Source organism: Molothrus ater, chromosome 3, assembly GCF_012460135.2.
Source record: "Molothrus ater isolate BHLD 08-10-18 breed brown headed cowbird chromosome 3, BPBGC_Mater_1.1, whole genome shotgun sequence".
NCBI lineage: Eukaryota > Metazoa > Chordata > Aves > Passeriformes > Icteridae > Molothrus > Molothrus ater.
Window position 1 is genome coordinate 68988213 of NC_050480.2, and position 19729 is coordinate 69007941.

The 19729-nt window shown below is 41.0% G+C and overlaps 1 protein-coding gene across 1 annotated transcript; it reads left to right on the forward strand.

Moving 5' to 3' along the window:
* The first annotated feature begins 247 nt into the window (after positions 1 to 247).
* Positions 248 to 17836, forward strand: SNX3 (sorting nexin 3). Its single transcript, XM_036379549.2, has 4 exons — positions 248 to 503; positions 13120 to 13215; positions 13593 to 13717; positions 17155 to 17836. Exons 1-4 carry the CDS (start codon positions 342 to 344, stop codon positions 17258 to 17260), a joined length of 489 nt encoding a protein of 162 aa, XP_036235442.1. The 5' UTR covers positions 248 to 341; the 3' UTR covers positions 17261 to 17836.
* The last annotated feature ends 1893 nt before the right edge of the window (positions 17837 to 19729 follow it).

A 19729-nucleotide genomic window follows, 5' to 3' on the forward strand; every position in this document is an offset into this window, starting at 1 on the left:
CTGGCAGAGCAGAACCACCCCCCACAACTCCCCCGCCTCCGCCACCCGCACCCGGCCGAAGGGGTGGGCGAGCCTGACAAATCAGCGCTCTCGGCCAGCGCGGCGCGCTCCCAGCGCCCGCTGGGACGTGTAGTTCAGAAGGCGGGAGGCCGCGCCAGGCATGAGCAAGCGGGGCCGCCCCCGAGAACTACATTACCCAGCGTGCCTTGCAGGCGCGGGCGGGCGGCGGGTGCGCGTTCCCGGTCGGTCAGCTGGGCGCAGGGCGGGCGGTCGGGCGGCGCGGGCGGTAGCGGCGCTCGGGGCTCGGTCGCTGGCTCAGGGGAGAAGGCGCCCGCTCCGCCATGGCCGAGACGATCGCAGACACCCGGCGGCTGATCAGCAAGCCGCAGAACCTCAACGACGCCTACGGGCCGCCCAGCAACTTCCTGGAGATCGACGTGGGCAACCCGCAGACAGTGGGGGTGGGCCGCGGCCGCTTCACCACCTACGAGATCCGCGTCAAGGTGAGCCGGCCCGGGAGCGGGGTGGCGGTGTCGGGCTCTCGTGTCGCCCGAGGCTGGCCGGGGTGGCGGTGACGGGCTGCCGCCGCCGTGTCCCTCAGGACCAGTGTCACGGCTGCTGCGGTGCGGGGCGCTGGGAGGCGGTGGCAGAGCCGCAGTGGACTCTCCATCCTCGGCCTGGGGTTGATAACTCTGTGACGGGCTCCTGGTAGCTAAGGCGGTGCAGCTCGTTTCAGATAACCAAAGGACAAGTGCTCTTTCGGCTCCGCTGTGTACAGCTTGTCCTCAGACTTGAAATACCGCTGTACTGTGAGCCATTGCTTGTCTGTCTCCAGGTAAATAGAGGAGAGCAAACTCTCCGCTCTCTGAGATGGGGTAATATGGGTAGATCTGCCCTGAGGAAGAGGTCAAGTTCAGGATTTCAGCGGCTTCAAAAAGTACATAGAGAAGGTGTAAATAAGTCTAGTGGGCACACGTGTTTAGATCAGAGCCAGCTGAAGTGATAAGGTGTCTGTGTGTGTGTGTGTAGGTATGGAGGAGGGCTTCCTGGTTTTTTTTTGTACCTGAAATAAAATTGTAGTGTCTAATAAATAGGGCTGTTTCTCACGATGTGCTGCTGTCAAATGCTTCTTATTAACACTAGAATCCTTCCTAGCTGGAAGGGCTGTGTTCAGTGACTTGCCCCAAAGGCTAGTAGTCTCAAGCTTGAGAAAAGCTATGTGAAGTCATTACTGTGTTCCCTAGTCTTTCTGGTTTCATAGACAGGGCCCAGAGGAATGGTCAGAAAATGCAGTGTCTACAGCACAGTCCTTGCCTGTGTCTGGTAGGGCCTTGAGGCGGGGAACCCTTTTTGGTGTACATGGCTAGAAATAAGCTGTGTTGAGGAAGTTGGATACTTACAGATGGGGTTTTTTTATAGTTTGTAGTTGAGTCTTCTACCTTGTATAGCTTTGCTCTGTTATGACTGAGCTCTGTTATAATTTTTCTATGTTACATATGATTGAACCTGGTCAGTTGTTACAGTCAGTAATAAAAGGTGAAGCTTCATTGATTTCCTGCACACATTGTCTGCAATATGTGTTCTTCACAGCAGGGAAGGATACAGCTGAGGGCTGCTGCCTTGGTCACCGAAATTCACCAGACAAGACTTAACCTTGTGTAAATTTTCTGGTTTTAAAGGTCTAAGTCCCCAGCTTGGTGTAACCTTACTTGAAAAAGAAAAATCACCTAAATGTAAAGCTGCTAGGGAGGATACTTCTTCATTTCTGATGCTTATAAATTGTCATATTCAGTAGCTATTTCTGTGTTTCAGGATGTGTCTATGGGGCAGGAAGAATAAACTAACATGCTTGGAGCCTATGTTTGGCCTCAGTGTGAAGTCAAACTAGAACTTGCAGATTTGTGTTGCATTGCACTGCCCTTATCAGAACCCTAGCAATCCACTTAGAAGAAAGATGTAATTCTATCTTGCTGGAAAGTATTTGCACCTTAAGTTCCTGATGACGTTTCTTTCCATGAGACTGAGCATTTGGAATGGTTGGATCCAGGGAAGATGATCCAAAAGGGACTGGGCCATGATATGGCCTTGGGAATTATGTCGAACTTCCTAAGTTCTTAATCAGAAAGGGAAGCAGAAAAACCGATTTTGAGACAGGTTAGTCTTAGCCCACCTGGTGTTAGGGGTAGAAAATTCTGGATTCCTGTTGTAATGAAGCCCAAGAATGATTTGAATAAATGTACACTGTGATAGTACTGTGACCTTCCTCTGTTCTTCCTCCCAGACTGACTGTCTTGTAAACATTGCATCCTCCACCCTCCTTGCTCACATCTCTACATGCTGGTATATGGGACTGTCTCCTGATCATTCCCTTTTCAGTTGTGCACTGCCATACACATAGTTCATAGCTGCCATCAACTGTAAATTTGAGTTTTATGTCTCTGTGTGCTGGAAGGCTACAGAGCAGGTAATACAAGTCATGCAGAATTATGTTCACTGTCTAAACTTGTATCAATTAACTGCTTCTCAGCAGAACATGGACCACGTTGCTAATACACAAATTTCAGCACAGAGGGAGAATTCAAGCATGGATTGCTGTGGTATTGTATTTGTGAAAGATAGGCCTAGTACCGTAACCTGCTCATTGGAGTGTGGCTAACAATAGTCACCAGTGGTCTCTGTGGTTTAACAAGTGCCTGTGGTCACAGAAAGTAAGAAAGTAGCAGCTGATATGCAGTTTCCTTCAATAGTGCTGGTAGCAGCAGCAGAGCAAACCTGAGAAGATGGTGTGAGTTACCTGTGTCATATCTGGAGAGCTGTGTCTTCAAGTAACACCGGCAGTAAAACGTTAAGCGTGCAGAAATGGATGGCTTAAGTGCTGCCAAATTCTGGTGAAAGCTAAAGGACTGCAGCCTCATGTTACAGCTGGAGAGCATTCTAAGCCAGAAACATTGTCAGAGAGGACGCTGAAATTCAAGTTTGTGTTGAGACAATTACACTTGTACCATTGTCATGGTGTTTACAGACTCTGTAATTCTATCTTTGTCTGAATCTCAAAGCTTCACTTTTGGGGTTTTTCGGAAAGACTGAACTTGCCAGCTGACTCTTGAAGTGATATCTGATTAAAAGTATCTTGCAAAACATATGTGTGTGAAATACTGCAGAGTTTCCCCAAAACTTTTATTGGCAAGCTTTCTACTGGTACTGCAGTTGAAGCATGTCTGTTGTCTGGAAAGCAGCAAGTGGAACAACTTCATGCTTTAGTTCTTGTAATGCTGTACTCATCAAGTTCTGGTGGAAGTCAGAAAGCCTGATGGGGAACTCTGAAGTTTTGGGTAGACTGCTCAGCAGTACGCTGCTGCATAAGCAAGGCAGTAGTGGTTTGGAACTGAGGAAGGTTTGTCACAGTGAGTGTCTCTGTGCAGGGTGGCTGTGTGCTGGGGTAGTTGAGTGGTGCTTTGACAAGTGTTTAAGGAGTCTTAAATGAGAGGAGTGCTGCAGGTAGACCCTATGCAGCACTTATAGCCAGGCAGCTTACTTCACAGATGGACAGTTGGCCAAAGTATTGACTTTCTGAGGCTGAGTCTGTGCATTAAATAACAGGCTGTTCTTGGCAAGCTGGACAAGGTGATGACAGAAAGCTTTCCACTGTAGCAGCCACTGTAAGGCACACAGTGTGGCAACGTGCCACTACAGTGCAGCCTAGCAATGAAAGTCAAACATCTTGTTTGGAAGTAAGTGATAGAAAATGCCATCCTGCTGTGCTAAAATAGCAAATTTGCGTGGGTCATGTTTTCGAGAGGGTACTTGAGAATTTGCTTTCCATCAGCAGCATCAGGCAGAGCATTTGTACCATTCTGAGGTGTCCTTTGTGTGTGAAGGCTTAGGGTGAGCTAGACTGGGAATAATGCAGCACGGTATAAAGCTCTAATTGCTTTGTCTAGCGAAATAAAACTTGATAAAGTACTTACCTCATCTGAAGGTATCTAGATGATCACAATATGGTGATTGTGCAGCATTTAAAACTAACATAATCAACTAGACTGCCTGCTAAAGGAATACAGTAAACTACTTAATCGCCCTTTCCTCTTGAGGAAAAATGTGAACCAAAAGTCAGGTTCTCAGTGTAAATACCCCTGCATGCTGTTTCTCGTAAGTCCTTATTAGCTCTTCTTATCTTATAATTAAACCTTTTCACAGTGGGCTTGTTCAAGTCAACACTCTTGAATGAGGGCATGGGAATACCTTTAGTATTTATGGACTAAAAGCCAGTTCTCTCTCTGAATTTCAGGAAACAAACAGAACAAATTACAATTATCATATTAACATCCTACAGCATGTATTTAGTCCTCAGTCCAGTTCCAGGTATCATTTGTCTTCTACTGGAGTTGAGACATAGTTTTCTTGATAAGTGGGTCAAAAGGAAGGCCTTTGCTCAAGCAGATTCTGTGCAATAGCTTCAGTTGTTAAATCCTTTAAGGAGACAAGACTTAATCTTTACAAGCTGACTGATCCAGTGGCTGGTGTCACACGTCACAGCCATACACCCATTGTAAAGGCAGTGCCATAGGAGATAAGCACTTTGGTTAGAATACTGTCAACAATGCATATGGATATCCAGGAACTTGCTACATTTTAGGAAGTATCCCTTTGGCAACCCTGAGAATAGCTCAGTTGGTTAGAGCATGGTGCTAAATAACACTAGGCTTGTGGACTCAATCCCTGTATGGGCTCTTCTCTTAAGAGTTGGACTTCGTGATTTTTGTGGATCCCTTCGAACTCAGAATATTCAGTGTTCTGGAAATAAACTGTTAACACTATTCCATCTGGTTTTGTTTCTGTAGAAGTAAAAGTGACTTCTGTGCTGCCCATTTTGGTTGAGCTTATCACCTAGACTGAAGGGTTGAATCATCTGTTCATGGTTAGTGAGAACTTGCAGAGAAGTCATTGATATTCAAACTGACAGAAGTATAATAAAATACCTGTTACAGGAGCTATTAGTCCAAATAGTTAAAGAATTCTTTTTTGTCAACCAAAGCCAAACTAAAAGCCTTTGTCATCTTAGCTCTGTTCTTTAATGTTCAATGGCCTCTAATCAGTATTACTAAATTTGGCCCTAAGGTTTACCTTAGCTTTTTGATATTCCATAGTGCAGTTGCTTGTCTTGTGGTGTAGAAAGGGAATGTCTTGCTGTGCTTCCATTGTGAAATGCCATAGTTGGGTGGTACTAGTGCTCTTTAGGGCAGCAGTCAGGTTTCCTACATGTTCTGCAGACCTGCAGAGGTGCTCGACTGTGTAGGTCCAGTGTGGGGAAGGAAATGAATACACAGGCTGTAAAGTGCCTGCAGTATTAGGAGCAGTATTGGTTTCCAGGGATTGGGGAAGTTTATCTGAGTACTGCTGAACTTGCATTGCTTGTGAAAGTCCTGTTCTCTCCTTAACGATTTTTTTCAAGACCTAGTTTGGATACAATATTGACATTTCAGCATGTTTATAGTGGACTGACTTGTGATTAACTGATTGTAGTCTGACTGCTGTGATCAAGTCAGAGTAAGACAGAAAATGAACTGAAAGTCAAACTTGCTCAGAAAGCACTTACCTTGTGCCATGTTTTGCAAAGTAGTGCTCTTGAATGTGTTTTGCAATGTTTTGTCCTTGAACAGTTCCAAATGTCCTGCCTTTCATGTTAGAAGCTGCAAATTCTTCCCCCACCACAAAAACAATCAAATCAGCCATTCCTGTAGTTGACTTCAGCATTGCACAGTTGAGTAGTTGAAGCTTGTGGTGGAGTCATGACTAAACACTGACTCAGTGGGGATGTGTTTATGGATGCATAATCAGCAGTAATTCTCTATTTCTCTACTACTACAAATCTTGCATAACACTGCAAGTCTGCCCTAACTATAGTAAATTGTGCTTTTAAAACCCATTCTAGACACTGCTACCAGTTAGGTATTCTCAGACTCCTCTACAAAGAATAAAAATGCAGTGATTCAGGTGAGCATTTTTCTATTCTACAGCCTGGGTACTGCATCTCACAAACATCTACTATTCCTTCAAGCAGTAATTCAGAAAAAGATAACTGGAAGGCTAAATTTCCAAGGACACTGATTAGGGAGACAGAGAAGTAGAATGGCTTGGATGAAAGAAACTTCCAAAGCAAGGAAAGTGGATTTACTCTTGAGCTGTTGTTTTTTTTTTTTTCTGTAGAGGTTTGTAATTAAACTAGGTTCGAGAGGCTGGTCCAAAGGTTTGAACTAGTTTGGCATTGATATCTGTTACTGTGTAAGTAAAATAACCAAGTTTCTGAATAGTGCTTCTTATTAATATATTAGTTTAACTGATGACTTGCCCTCCTTTTATTTTAGAGCATACAGTGCAGTCATGTTTTAGGATTGCACTCTAGTACAGTGCAGAACAGACCAAATCAAATGGAACAATGACTAATCTTTATAGGACAGATGGCTGTAGTCCAGGTAGGCATGTGATGCCAGGGAGTTTTGATACGTGTTTATTTTTAGATGGCTTGCTGAAAAAGTGTCAGCTTGAACTTTAGAGCAGTCTGGTCTCTGCTCCTTTTCATCTGGGGAAATAAATGATGCAGCAGAAGTTTATGTCTTCTAACAGTAAGGGAAGTATTTTATTTAAAGTTTTTTCACTTGGTAAAGCAATGCAAGTTGCACTACTGGAGGCTGTTTTAACAAGTGCGTAATCCAAGTACCCTGTGGAGCTGTAACACTGAGTAAAGGGTCTGAAGTTGCTATTGTTGCTCTAACTTCTAACATAAAAAGGATGGATTTGTTTTTAACCTTCTAGTCAAAGTGTAAAAACAAATGTTCTACCAACTGAATATAGGTCCGTGGTTTGGTTATTTCTTTAGAATCAAATTCAAAATCTGTGTTATACCCCAGAAGATTCTCCTATATGACAGTATACTTTGTGTTGGCCACGAAACCGATTTGAAAGTATAACTATAAGCTAGTGTATAGCAACTTTACTCTAAAATCCAGAAGAAAATGAAACTATATATTAAGTGGTTTAGAGCCACCTCTAGACCTGTAAATAAAGCTTAGAGATTATTTCTATAGGCCTAAGCTGTAGCACCCTCTAAGTGTTAAGATATGCTACAAATTAATAAATAGGAGTTGGAAGCCTTTCTATAGCTTTTAGTGGCTACTTAGGAGTGTTGTGTTACTGTTCCAGTAAAACTGGAAATATGAAGAGAATTTTTTTGCTACTTAGTAGACTCACTTTTAAGTTAGTTAACTTACTGCTTTTTTTCTTGTGTGTTTGAAGTATAGGGATGCTAGACAGTCTCTAGCTCACAAAGCATATTAAAAGTTTAGTTTTTGATAAAAAATTAGCAACTTCAGCAATTCACTGAATTTTTTTATCCCATCTGACTATAGCTGATAATTATCAGTAATGATGCTAAAGCATCAACTTAATGTGATCCCTTTTCAGTCATTCCTAATGAGGAATGAGTAAGAACATTACAGTAGGTCAAATCAGAGCCATATGGCTGTTGCACCTTGAATTGTGTAAAAGTAGCAATCCTTTCTCTTTCAAATCAATATTTGGTATTTCACAGGAGGCTTTGACTTGCTAACCCCAATCTAGTTACTAGTTCTATCTGGGTGTTGTAAAAGTCTTTGTCCAAATGTGTCCTCAAAGCAGGCTCCAGTTTTTATTTTTGGCTTCTGAGCATGGAGCCTGAAGAATTAAGAATCACTAAGCAATCTCTTTTTCTTAGCTTACCCTATTCAGAGTCTTTTAACTGTGGCATGCCGTAATTCAGCTGTTCATGATGTTGTTGAAGTTGTTCAGGTGATGATAGATGCTTTTTGGCAAAAATATGGGTATCCCTATGCTCATTTTTCAGAGAGCAACTCTGGACTCAAAGCACTGGATTTGGCAAAGGTTATGATAGTCTCTGTCATTATGTTGCTATTAGGACTTCACTGTCTTAGTGTTCAAGGTAGAAAATACCCTGGCCCCATAGCTCCAATACTGCAGAGTGGGAAGCTCAAAAGTTCATGGTATAGTTTAAGTCAGCATTGTTTAAAAGTTGCATGGTCAGATCTTTCAGTGTTCTCTTAACTTTAATATGACGTACCTTCAGTAGATCTGGACACCACATGGAGAAAAGGGGAGATAGATCTCTGTTTTGATGAAAAGGACTGAAACTTAGAAAAATAACAGTTTCTAGTCTGACATTTTGCAGTGGGGAAAGAGCTTTCCTTCAGTAATATACCCACCAAAAATCTAAACTTCTAGAAACTGAAGTTTAAAGCATGTTTTCCTTCTTTCTTGCTTTTCATAATTGTAGGAAATTGAGAGGTAGCTGCTTATGTTGAGTCGGGAAGGAAACAAACCTCTGGCAAGGTTTCTGCAGTAACAGTGGACTACTGGAGCCAGTTTCTTGTACTAAAGGACAGCAGGCTCTTATGTTAAGAAAATCATAATGCTTTTTTTATCCACTCTGAATGCTATTTACTGTGGTACCCCAGAGCTCTCTTTGACTGTAAATGTAGTCAAAGAGTGTAGGCTCTTGACAAAGATTACAGCTTGCATGAGACAGTCAAGATGCTTGAATTTTGCTTCTATGAGTCAAAGCCACAAACTTTTATCAAAAGTGAGCTGTGTGCTTTCTTTCACTCTATTTTAATGGAAATAGAGTTCTCTCAAGGCTACCATAACCTACTTGAAAAGATGACATCAAAGTAGGTGCTGTGGCAACAGTGCAGCTTTATTCTTAGTCTGTTAGGAGTGGGAGACATGGGCAATGCAGTGCTACTGCGGAGTGTTATGGTGGCAGATGAGGAAATCAGCCAAATTTACCTCTGACTATGCTGAGCAACAACATATGGGGAATTTGCTGTTGTGGGGATGGACTGGACTGCAGTGTCACACAATCTTATGGACTGTCAGCATGCTCTTTGAAGGAACCCAAATGCTATTTGCATTTGATTTATGTCTGGAAACAAATTTTTAGGAGCAAGTTTGACTATTTGCAAGACTTTTCCACTCAGTGGATAAGCTAGTCTAAAAACTAAGACTTAAAAATATTTAGAATTATTTTATTAATTGAAACTAATTATAAACAAATAAATTAGTATAGTTTTCCTCCTGCATTTAAGGTAATTTGTTTACCAGAATGGCTACATTGATGACTGTATCTGAAGCTGAATGGACAGTTATGACTAGTACTCCAACTACGTGCATTCTGCTTGTGAAATTCTCTTCACTTGCATACAGAAACAATTTTTCAGCTTCTGACTGGGCATAGCTTGGGGAGTGACTGTATTAAGAGCTGGAAGACTGTTACCTGGTTATTTAAGCCACTGTCTTAGGATTGTCATTTGCTTCTGAGGTGAACTGGGAATCTCCTGAATTTAGAGTCAGGCTCAAAGTTGAATATGTTATGGTGACATAAATGAAGCTGAAGAAATGTTCTTACTGGGAACATGGACTTTGCCCTGAAGTCTGTTGGTACGGAACCACTGCTTTCCATTTCTGGTTTGTCAAGCACTAGCCAAATGACTGTAGAAAGTTTGTTTGGCATCTGAGTAGAGAAATGCAGGAGTGACTTAAGGATCTGAGTTTGTCACCTGTTGTTTAATTATGCAATGTAACTTGGCACCAATTTTGACAATATTTCTTCTGGTGTACTGGCTGGCCATTAACTGCCCCAGCAGAATACAGGCTGTTCGACAGTTGTCAGAGAAAGCCTCATGGTATCTACATATAGTCCAATAAAGGGACAGTGCTACACAAAATCCATCTTGACTTTCTTTGGATTTTGGGCTCTGTGTGACTTCTGCAGAACTGGTTTGTTTGTCTTTCTGCAACAATGCTTTATCTGCAATTCTGACTAGTAATTTACAGTTGTCTAACATCTTGGGTGATGCATAATCCTTTCAGGTTGAGGGCTTGCATTCAAACTGCTAAGCAGCATGATTTTGGACTAAGAAGCTGTTGATGGTTTTTTTTTTCCAATCAATTTTATAATTATTGCACAGCTGAAGAAAGAATTTCTGCTGAAATTGTGCTGAAATTGTTACAGGAATAAGCTGTGCTCCAGGGCTGTTCCATGTTTCATGCTGTCATGAGTTTTGTGACAGTAGACTTAGCAGATCAGCAGGCCGGAAAGTTGACACTATAATGCTGAATAAGCATGGGCAGAAATGCTCATAAAAATGAAACTAGCCTGACTTCAAGTTTTGTGCCTTACTCTGCTCTCTGTTCTAGCAGACAACCAAAGCATGGGAAGCGCTCAGAATAGCTGGTAGCACCTTAGTGACTGAACAAGGATAGCTCGACATAAAATGTCAAGCAGAGAATACATTTTTGATAGCCTGCATGGTCTTGAAATAACAGTTTAATAGAAAATGGAAGTTTCTGTTGGCTCTTCAGGATTGTCTCCTTCTACCAAATTCTTGTCCAGTGAAAGCCCATGCTTCAGAAGGTATCTGGCTTGCTTAATGAAAACTGTCTATCCATAGGAGATGGAGGCGGTAGGGCGTGCAGAAGTCCAGCCTACTGAAGCAAAGGGTGATCTGTTCAAGCAGGGCAATAATCCTTAGTGATAAAGGCCCATACAGCAACTTCAGATGTGAATATAGCCTGAATTAAAAATAGGGACCTAAGATATAAATAGGTTAAGCGGTCTAAAACAGGACTCTCAAATTGCATTTTTAAATAGATCCTTCCTAACAGCTGCTTACCTTAGGAACACTGCTCTGTCAGTACTTACTTCTAGAGGAAGGAGAACTGCTGCAATTTCTGGGTTTAAAGAACATGAGGTTTAGAAATTGATCTCAGTAGATAGCTCTAGTTCGTATCCAGACCAGGTGAACATGTACTTTGTTTTGGAATATATTTGTCAAGTTGTGACTTGCAAGACACTTAATTTAGTCTATGCTTTTTGACATACTTTACAATCTGAATATTTATGGTACTTATGATGAAAATTTGAGAAGATTTTTCAGTTGACAGGGAAAGCAAAGAACTCTTGCTTTTTAGAAACAAAAACTCCTTTTCTCCTACTTGCTAGCTGAGCTAGCATATCAAAAGTTGAAAAGGGAATGTAGAAGGTAAAGTGAGCTCAATGGCACTTCTACCCCCACATTGCACTTGTAAGGCCTGATATATTGTTTAGAGATTAACTTTATAGACTTCATGCCTAGAAGCATGAAAGAGTTCCTGAAGACCTGGGAACTTAAGTTTTTTAGCTGCTTTTATCCAATTCTAATCCCTTTTTTAGTAACTTGAGAGAGAAATTAATATTTTCTGCAGGTGAGAACCTATATGTTAAATATTTTAAAGGTCTTTCTACCAGAGACACTGACAAAGAGTTGATGTACTGTGTAATGGTGAACTTGGTTTAAAAAACAAAAGCTGAAATCAGAGGAGAATAATCCAGTACCTAACTTCTGGGTATCTCCTTCATGCATTCAGGGGAGCTTAGCTGTATTCACTCTTGAGTAGAGTATTCTTACCATCAAGACAAGAGTGTTTGTTTACAAAGCCTGACATCTGACATTAGTCTTAAATACAATTTTATTATTAGTCGCAAGTACAGTCAACAATCTTTTACCTGGGAAAGAGAGCTTGAATACTTTCAAACATTTAGCAATAAGATAACAAAATATTGTTCTAAACGTTACCACCTGTAAATTATGAACTAACTTGCATGATGTGAAAGTACACAACTAACTTATCAAGTACTATTGTATGACTGGCTGGCAGCAGTACAATGACCCAAGTCATGGACCTGCCCAGTGCAGGAAAACATATCTGCAATTAAACCTGTTTTGAGCAGCCAAAAGTATTCCCTAGTCATAGCTTAAGCATAACTTGCTACAAATGATATTGCACAGGGGTATCTACTCAAACAGTGACCAGATCCTGAGTTAGGTGGCCTACAAGATAAAAACCAAAACAACAAAAAGTAGAAGGCAATAGCTGAGAATGACTACTGTGCATCTGCCATCAGGAAAGCTAGAGGTAAGTGTAGTCCCAAATGAACATCAGCTTCCTAGAGTGCTTCTCAAGAGGCTTCTTTAAAAGTACACAAAGACTGTTATTGAATTTGTAGTCTGAGAACAGTAGGCATTATTCTGTGACTTCTGGTTGTGTATGGTAATTACAGGCTCATGCTCTTATTTTTAGGAGGTCATAACTCCTAGAAACAATTTTGTAGTGTTCTAGCCAGGATTTCATTAGGAGAGGATTCTCTCAGTGTGTATTTTTAAAATAATGTGTGAGTTGGATTGCAAAAGTGAGATAACACTGCACCACAAGAATGAACAGAAGTAATGTAGGCTCTCACACAAGTTAATATAAGGACTTGTAGCAGGGTCTTGTGCAGAATTATAACCTTGCTCCCATGTGATGTCCCTTTCAAGCGTATTGGGTTTGAGTGCTGCCTCCTAGCCTTGTTCAGCAAAGCTCTACCTAGTCATGCTCTGCTTGGTTTAACTCTGTAGTCAAACAGTCTGATCTCTTCAGAACTGAATGTTGTAAGGCGTCTCAGCCTTGTTGGCTTCTCTGTAGCTACCCAAACTTGGCAGCTTGTGCTATCAAATCTTCATCAGTCCTGAATGAATTCACTGTAAGACTTACAGGTTTTGCTTTTGAAGATGCTGGAGGCCATGTTGTATCAGGAAGTAGAAAAGTACAGGAAGTTTGGTTAATGCCCTATGCTGATATTTGAATGCAGTAAGAGAAACTTGTGTGGAATAAGAATTTCTTCCCCCTTCCCACCTCCAATTTTGTATGTATTGGGAATTCAGCTCCTGAGACAGTAAGAACAGCAGATGCTTCTGCAACCTTAGAAACATCTCAAGTGGCCAGAAGGTCAGATATTCTGCTTGGTGATATGATGACAGAATACCAGTAATTGGGATACCATATAAATGAGGCTCATAACTATGGAGTTCAAGGCACAGCTTACTCATGTAGCTTAGAGCCTTATCTCTATTTCTGTATCTTGAATGTTTCTCAGTACTACTGTTGTTGCTTAAATGGAACTACTGTGTAACTTAACAGCTTGGTTCTTGTTTCTGCTCATCAGAACTTCTAATCTGTCTAATCAATAGCTTATGTTCCTGTTTTTAGACAAATCTACCTATCTTCAAACTGAAAGAATCTACAGTCAGAAGAAGATATAGTGACTTTGAATGGCTAAGAAATGAACTAGAAAGAGAAAGCAAGGTGAGTAAAGTGAAAAGTAAATACAAGTCTTCAGAGACATACAAAGAGTCATGATGCTGAAAAGTTTTCATTTTGTTATAAAGCATGTATCATATAAAGCAGATACTGTGGTTGAAATTGCCCAGAAATAAACCAGTGTGTCAGTCTTTTTATCAAGCCTCAGTGCTGCACTGCCAGAGGCTTTTTGTTTTAATAGTTTTGAGTAATTTCAGAGATAAACTACTTAATTTCAACTTATCTGTGTGGGCAGGTACTGTTCTTCTCTGCTCATGTTTTATTACTTCACTAGGAATGTGGTGAGTTGGGTCTTCCAAGAGGAAGAGGTGGATGAACTTGCTTACAGGCTGCACTTAAGGACACTTGTGTAAATCTTTCAGGTTGTGGTACCACCTCTACCAGGAAAAGCTCTTCTCCGCCAGCTCCCCTTCCGAGGAGATGATGGTATATTTGATGATTCCTTTATAGAGGAAAGGAAGCAGGCTCTTGAACAATTCATAAACAAGTAAGTGTTGGATCTAGTTATTTAGAGACAAACCTGGAGCTCAGCCCTGGAAAACTGAATTGAAGCTACTAATCCTCCTAAGGATGGTAACTGCACTAGGTTCAGAATATTAACTTTCACATAATCTTGCAATAGGAGATACTAACATTACTCATCCCATGCTTAGTTTGGGTATCTTAGTGCTTACCTGAACAGCTGAAATGACTGTTAGTGTTGTTGTTAATTTATGCAAATTGCTACTAAAATTAGTGTTCAAAATAATTCTACTTTATAATTTCTGGAAAGATATCTTCCAACTGGGTGAACAGTAGACTTACAGTGGACTTAGAGCAGTTTACTTTGATTGCAGATGTGAGGTATTATCAGTTTGTGTGATGATGCATATTTTCTCTAATCATCTTGAGAATCTTTCTGAAGATTCTGAAGTAAAAACTACTTGAGGTATGCACACATGGTTTGAAATAGTCACTGTGGATTTTGTCCCTGCCTTTCAAAAGGTGAGCAGAAATTACAGTAACAAAGTCTTTTGATTCTTTTTCCACCATCTGACACTACTAACCACTGTCTGTACACTGACCTGAGTAGCTGGTTTAGTCTCTTTAACAGTGTAGATCCAAACAGTGGGTAAGGAGTGTTGTCAATTAACCAGCTCTTCTGGTTAATGCTGTTCAGACCAACTGGATTTGGGACTGCTCCCTCGGGGAGTTGAAGCCTGTCAGTTCCCCTGGCATTCTAATCTTGTTCAAATAGTGATGCTGTTTAACAGGAACAGAGGATGCCCGTGAGTTATGCCAGAACTTACGAAAATGTGCTTTTCAGTTACTGTTAGTTCAGGCATGTGTCTTGGAGGTGCAAGTGACTGGTTCACTAAAACTGTCTGTCCTGTACAAGTCAGTGTGACCATATGAAATCTATGAAATTTTTCTTCACAAAGGTGCTTCTTAATTCATTTTAGAATGGTTCTGAACTGGTAAAATGCTTCAGACTGCTCTTTTTGCTGTTCAAAGACAAGTGGAGTGAACTTCCAAGACATCCAGTAGTAAGATGGAATATGTTTGGGTTTGCTGTAAAATAAAGGCAGTCATGGCTGTAAAGTACAACCTTTATCCATGCAGACTTGGAACTCTATCTTAAATGGAGGAAAAGTGCACTTACTGAAAGTTTTGTATGCTGAGTCTAGCAATATGCATGGATGAAGACTATTGGTGTTCTGAAGAAGCTGATGTGAATCAGTCATCTTGCCCTGTCTCTCTGAAAAACTCTGTATAGCTGACAGAAATGGAATGGCCAGTTTATCAGTATCCATTTTTCAGTCTTGCTGCAAGTAATAAATTGATTTTGTGGAAGTGTAAAACTTACTGATTATTTTTTACTCCTTTGAAACATAAACAGTGATTAATGTAGATATTGATGTAGTGGCAGAGTTGAGTACATCTGGAATAAAGCTTTTCAGGCACAAATCATAGCCATTTAACTCATCAGTATATTGTAATGGCATGACCAACTCATTAGGTAAATATTACTAAAGTTTTGAACCGTGTAGAAGCTTTAAGGCTTCTGCCAAGTACTCTAGGCACTGGTGAATTTATACCTGATGGTTCTTTGCATAGTATATTCACATTATTGCATAATCCAAGTTGATCTTTGCTTCCGGAATTAGAGTCCCTCAGATAACTGATACCACTGGAACAAAAAAAATCTTGGTGCACCGATGCTAGTTCTTAATATTCAGGAGTGTGAGATGGATGTTATGGAGAAGCTTTGTCCCTCTAAATGTAAAATCTGAATCACAAGAGTGCAGCTTGAGTCAGTTCTCTTGGGCCAGTTTGCTGGCAGCACTATCAATACTACATACAGTGACATTCACACGGGTGGTTATGCCTCAACACTTGTCTGTCTCAACCTGACTTTGAAATAGATGAAAATTCTTCAAGTAGCAGCTGCTATATGTAAGGGTTACCTTGGTGAAAAATATTGAGGGAAAGCCAATGCAGAGTAAGGTATTCCTGTGAAACCAAAAGCTGAATCAGAGATCAAATCTAGTCTTGCAATTCAGCCACCGATTTTCAACCCTTCCTGAAAGGAAGAAGGAATTTACTGCTGCCTCATCCTCTCCTATATCTTTTCCTTGAAGTTTGACATCAGTAACTTCATTCTGATGGGGTAAGAAACTCAAACTAGTTACTCTAGACTGTCATCCTTATGAACTAGTTCTTGAGACTGCTGGCCTTTTTCTAGAACCTGGCAAGATGGATACGTTTTTAAAACTGCTCTTGAAATAATCCATCAATACTGAATAGGAGGGTTCAGCTTCCTCATTATAGGTTACCCTTAATGACAAGTGAGTATGTTCTGTGATGAAATAAACACTAATAGATAAATTTGGAGAAGATGCACAGAAGTGCTTGGAAGTGGTGCTGAGCCACTGGAGCTGAATATGTTTTGCATGTGTTCAGCCAGATGAGTAGAAATGTTCTGACAGATATGGAGGCCACAAGGCTTACAAAAGCTGCCCTTGGGACTGTGGTTGTCTTTTCTCTCCTAAGAACAAGCCTGTCTTGATTGACCAACTGGATGTAGTTTTTTTCAAACCAAACTGCATTAGATATTCATGTCCATAAATGATGAACTTTCAGCTATCTGATTCTTTTGGATTTTTACCTGCATGGTAAAAATCGTATTTTAAGGATTCAAGTGCAGTACCTTGTGATTTTCTTCCAAGTTTGTGAGTGTCTCCTAATTAAATTTCAGCTCCTTTACAGTTAAAAGGATGGTTTTTCAGCTTAAATTAAATTTACAGTAGAGATCTGGTGTCCCCTAGAACAGGCAAGTTGTGTCTCCTGTGTTTGCAAGCTACCACATGTGCAATGAGCAGAAGGGCCAGTAGCCCCTGGCTGTGTGCAGTGTTGCCCATCCAGGCCAGGACATTGGTTAGGGTCCAGTCTCTGTCTGGAGCAGTGCCTGAGCCTTTGGAAAACCTTCACACCCCCTGCTGGAGCCAGGCTTCAGCTCTGCTCTGATGAGCTGCTGCTCAGTGACGCTGAAAATGGAGGAGATAAGTGGCCTTTAAAAGGGTGTCCCATGGCAAAGGTGTTAAGACCTTTTTAAAAAAAAAATCCTCTTGCCTTTCTTAGCTCTAGATTTCCTGATGCTAGAATAAGCACTTACTTGGATAGTCCCATCAATTGCAGGTGACAGATGATGTAAGGTGCTTCCACGGCATCAGAGGTAGCTCAGGGTTCCTATGGACTAACTTCATCTGGGGAAGTGTGATAAATCTTGCTACTAGACAGCATTCTAGTTGCCAACAGTGAAGTGAAAGTGGGATCTGTGCCCAAGTGCAGAACAATAGGTTATTGGTACAAACCTTGATCTGCAGGATAGCGGCAAGTAGGCTCAATTGGGTCACACTAATTCTTGGTTTTTTTTCTCTCCAGGGTTGCAGGCCACCCACTGGCACAGAATGAGCGTTGTCTTCACATGTTCTTACAAGATGAAGTAATAGATAAAAACTACACACCATCCAAAATAAGGCATACTTGAATTTTAAAAGCATCTTCTCAAATATTAGTGGTTCTTATGCTTGGTTTTAAGAGGTTGTAGTTTGTCTTAGCATGCTGAGGATGAACAGGCACGAAGTCTCCACTAACACCAGTACACTGCTTGGTCTTTGCATATGCTTTATAGCATTTAAGAACTCACTTGTCTTCTAGCTAAATCCCTCTGAATCCTTGATTTAAGAGTATTATACTATGAAACCATCCACCCCTTGCAATGTCTCACAAACCTTTCCACTATTATTTGCAATGACTTAACAATGTTTACTGACTTGGCCTTACTTGAACTTTCACAACTGTAGTGTCACGTGTTCACTTGTATTTGACTAAACTGCTATGCTGTTTCTGAGGTAGTCACCTGTCTGAATGTCTGTAGAAAGACTGCTTTATTTCTGAAATCCTGTATGAGAAACACTTATGCAATTGTCTTCAAGCTTGTAAAACACTTTATACTGAAGTAATGAGGGAATTATCTTTATATTCTGTAAGAGGAAAAATATGAATTTATATACTAAAGTAACTTGTCTAAAGTTTTGAAATAAAAGTGAAAATGTACTTCAAATGTTTTGTCACTCTTGACCTTGAGTGTGGAGTGTCTCATGCTTTCTGAGGAGGAGAGGTTGACTATGCTAAGTGAACTAGTGTCACAGCTTCACTGTGATGCTCTTCCACAGTGTGGTTGTGTATTACTAACAGCCAGCACTAAATACCCTTAGATACTGGCACCTGCTCTGGAAGTGTTAAAGAGCACATAAAGGTATAAAAGGCTGTTCCTGTGTTGTGGAACCAAAGCTGGAATACCACTCGTGAGAAGCAATCAACAGATCTGTGACTTTAGTAACTTTGGGAAAAGGGTACCTTTCTGCCTGGCATGAGAAGCATCAATCCAGCTTCAACTAGGTAGTGAAAACTATGCCATCCTATAGAAAAAGGAATGTTTACATAATTTATATTATGACATCATTCCTAGTTTAAAATAGCTCTGCTCTACAAATAGACTTAGGAACATAAAGTCATACAAGTCTGGTGTAAGATGTGATCGTAGACCACAGACCAGCATTGTGCTGCTTTGACCACTGGTGCAATGTAGGTGCTGGATGGCGGAACTGCAGTTCACAGGCAGCACTGCTGAAGTTGTCTTTTATATGGGAAGGAAGTGAGCTAGAGAAGCTTCCTTAGTCTTCAAAATATGACATGGAAGTTGCCTGTCCAGATGCTCTTGACAGCAGATTCCAGGATATTCTAGCAGCAATCTGCTCTAGAGTTTTGTGCTATTTGGTAGCTATGTATTGGCTTAGACTCAGCTCTGCTGCTTTTTTCCTTCTTATGACACTTAATCTCTGTAAAGAGCATCCTAGAACTTTCTGGCAAAATTAGTAGCTTCTTTTAACTAAGACCATTAACCTCATTTATGGAAATCTGAATGTAAAAGACTGAAGTGACAAGGCAGTGGTGGCTGGCTGAATTACACATAGTACTATTGATTAGCTGCACTGAATAGATAGATGTTTGAAAAATTGCTCTGCATAATTTAAATTTAGGTGGAAACCTCATACTTAACTGAGACTGTGCTGATTCTCTCTAACTGTTCTATTCATGAAACCAAAGACCAAAGCCAACAGTCCATTTGCAGCCCAGGGCTGTCGCTTTTCTAGATGTTCTTGATAATGTAAATAATTTCCGAATTTCTCTCTCCTTGTTGAATCACCCCTAAAAGTTGAGTTATTCTTGTAAAGAGGGAAAGAAGGATTAAATATATTGAAGTTTCATTATGTAGGTTTAGATACAGAGTAAGTTATTTTTCTTCTCTCAAATGTTATTTTCTGAGAAGCTTCTTTCAGAAATCAAAGTAAATGCCACATCTTAAACCTGAAAGATGATGACACAATCTCTATCATTTGCCATGAAAGAAAAACTAAAATATTTAAGCTGAAGAGGGAAAAGCTGCGTGCTTGATGTCAAAGTATTCCTATTTCCAAAGTGAGGACTTTGGAGCATTAGTCTCTTAGAATGACAGGGTATTTGCATAGCACTCTGGGATCTCAGCTAGCCTTAAGTCCTTCAAGGCTAGCTAGAGACCCTAATCCTAGTGTGGTGTAACTGGTTGTGCTTCAGTGCAATGTGCAGCAGTGGGAGCAAGACACAGTCTGAGATTAGCTGTGCCTAAACCATAGGGATCTGGGCCTTGTCCCAGCTTGTGAATCTGCTCTGCAGCTGGGCCAGGTCTTGCAGGTGAGAGGATGAGATATGGGTGTGGTCCCATCGCCCTGCCTGCTTTGCCAGGACTCTCTGTTTTGTCCTCTGGCCTGGGCAACAAGGGACTGCAGCAAACTGCAGGGTGTGATTGCCTGGTTGCCTAGCAGGGTGGTTGTAGTTCATGCTTATTGCTGCTCTGGGACAGCAGCATGAATCTTGCTGAAATGAATGTTCTGTGATGGATTCTGTGCAGCACTGG

What these genes read in the sequence shown, in the direction of transcription:
- SNX3 (XM_036379549.2), top strand. Translation starts at nt 342, where the DNA reads ATGGCCGAGACGATCGCAGACACCCGGCGGCTGATCAGCAAGCCGCAG. An exon ending in AACTAGAAAGAGAAAGCAAG is followed by an intron (nt 13,216 to 13,592) that starts GTGAGTAAAGTG and finishes TAAATCTTTCAG; the next exon opens with GTTGTGGTACCACCTCTACC. An exon ending in CTTGAACAATTCATAAACAA is followed by an intron (nt 13,718 to 17,154) that starts GTAAGTGTTGGA and finishes TTTTCTCTCCAG; the next exon opens with GGTTGCAGGCCACCCACTGG.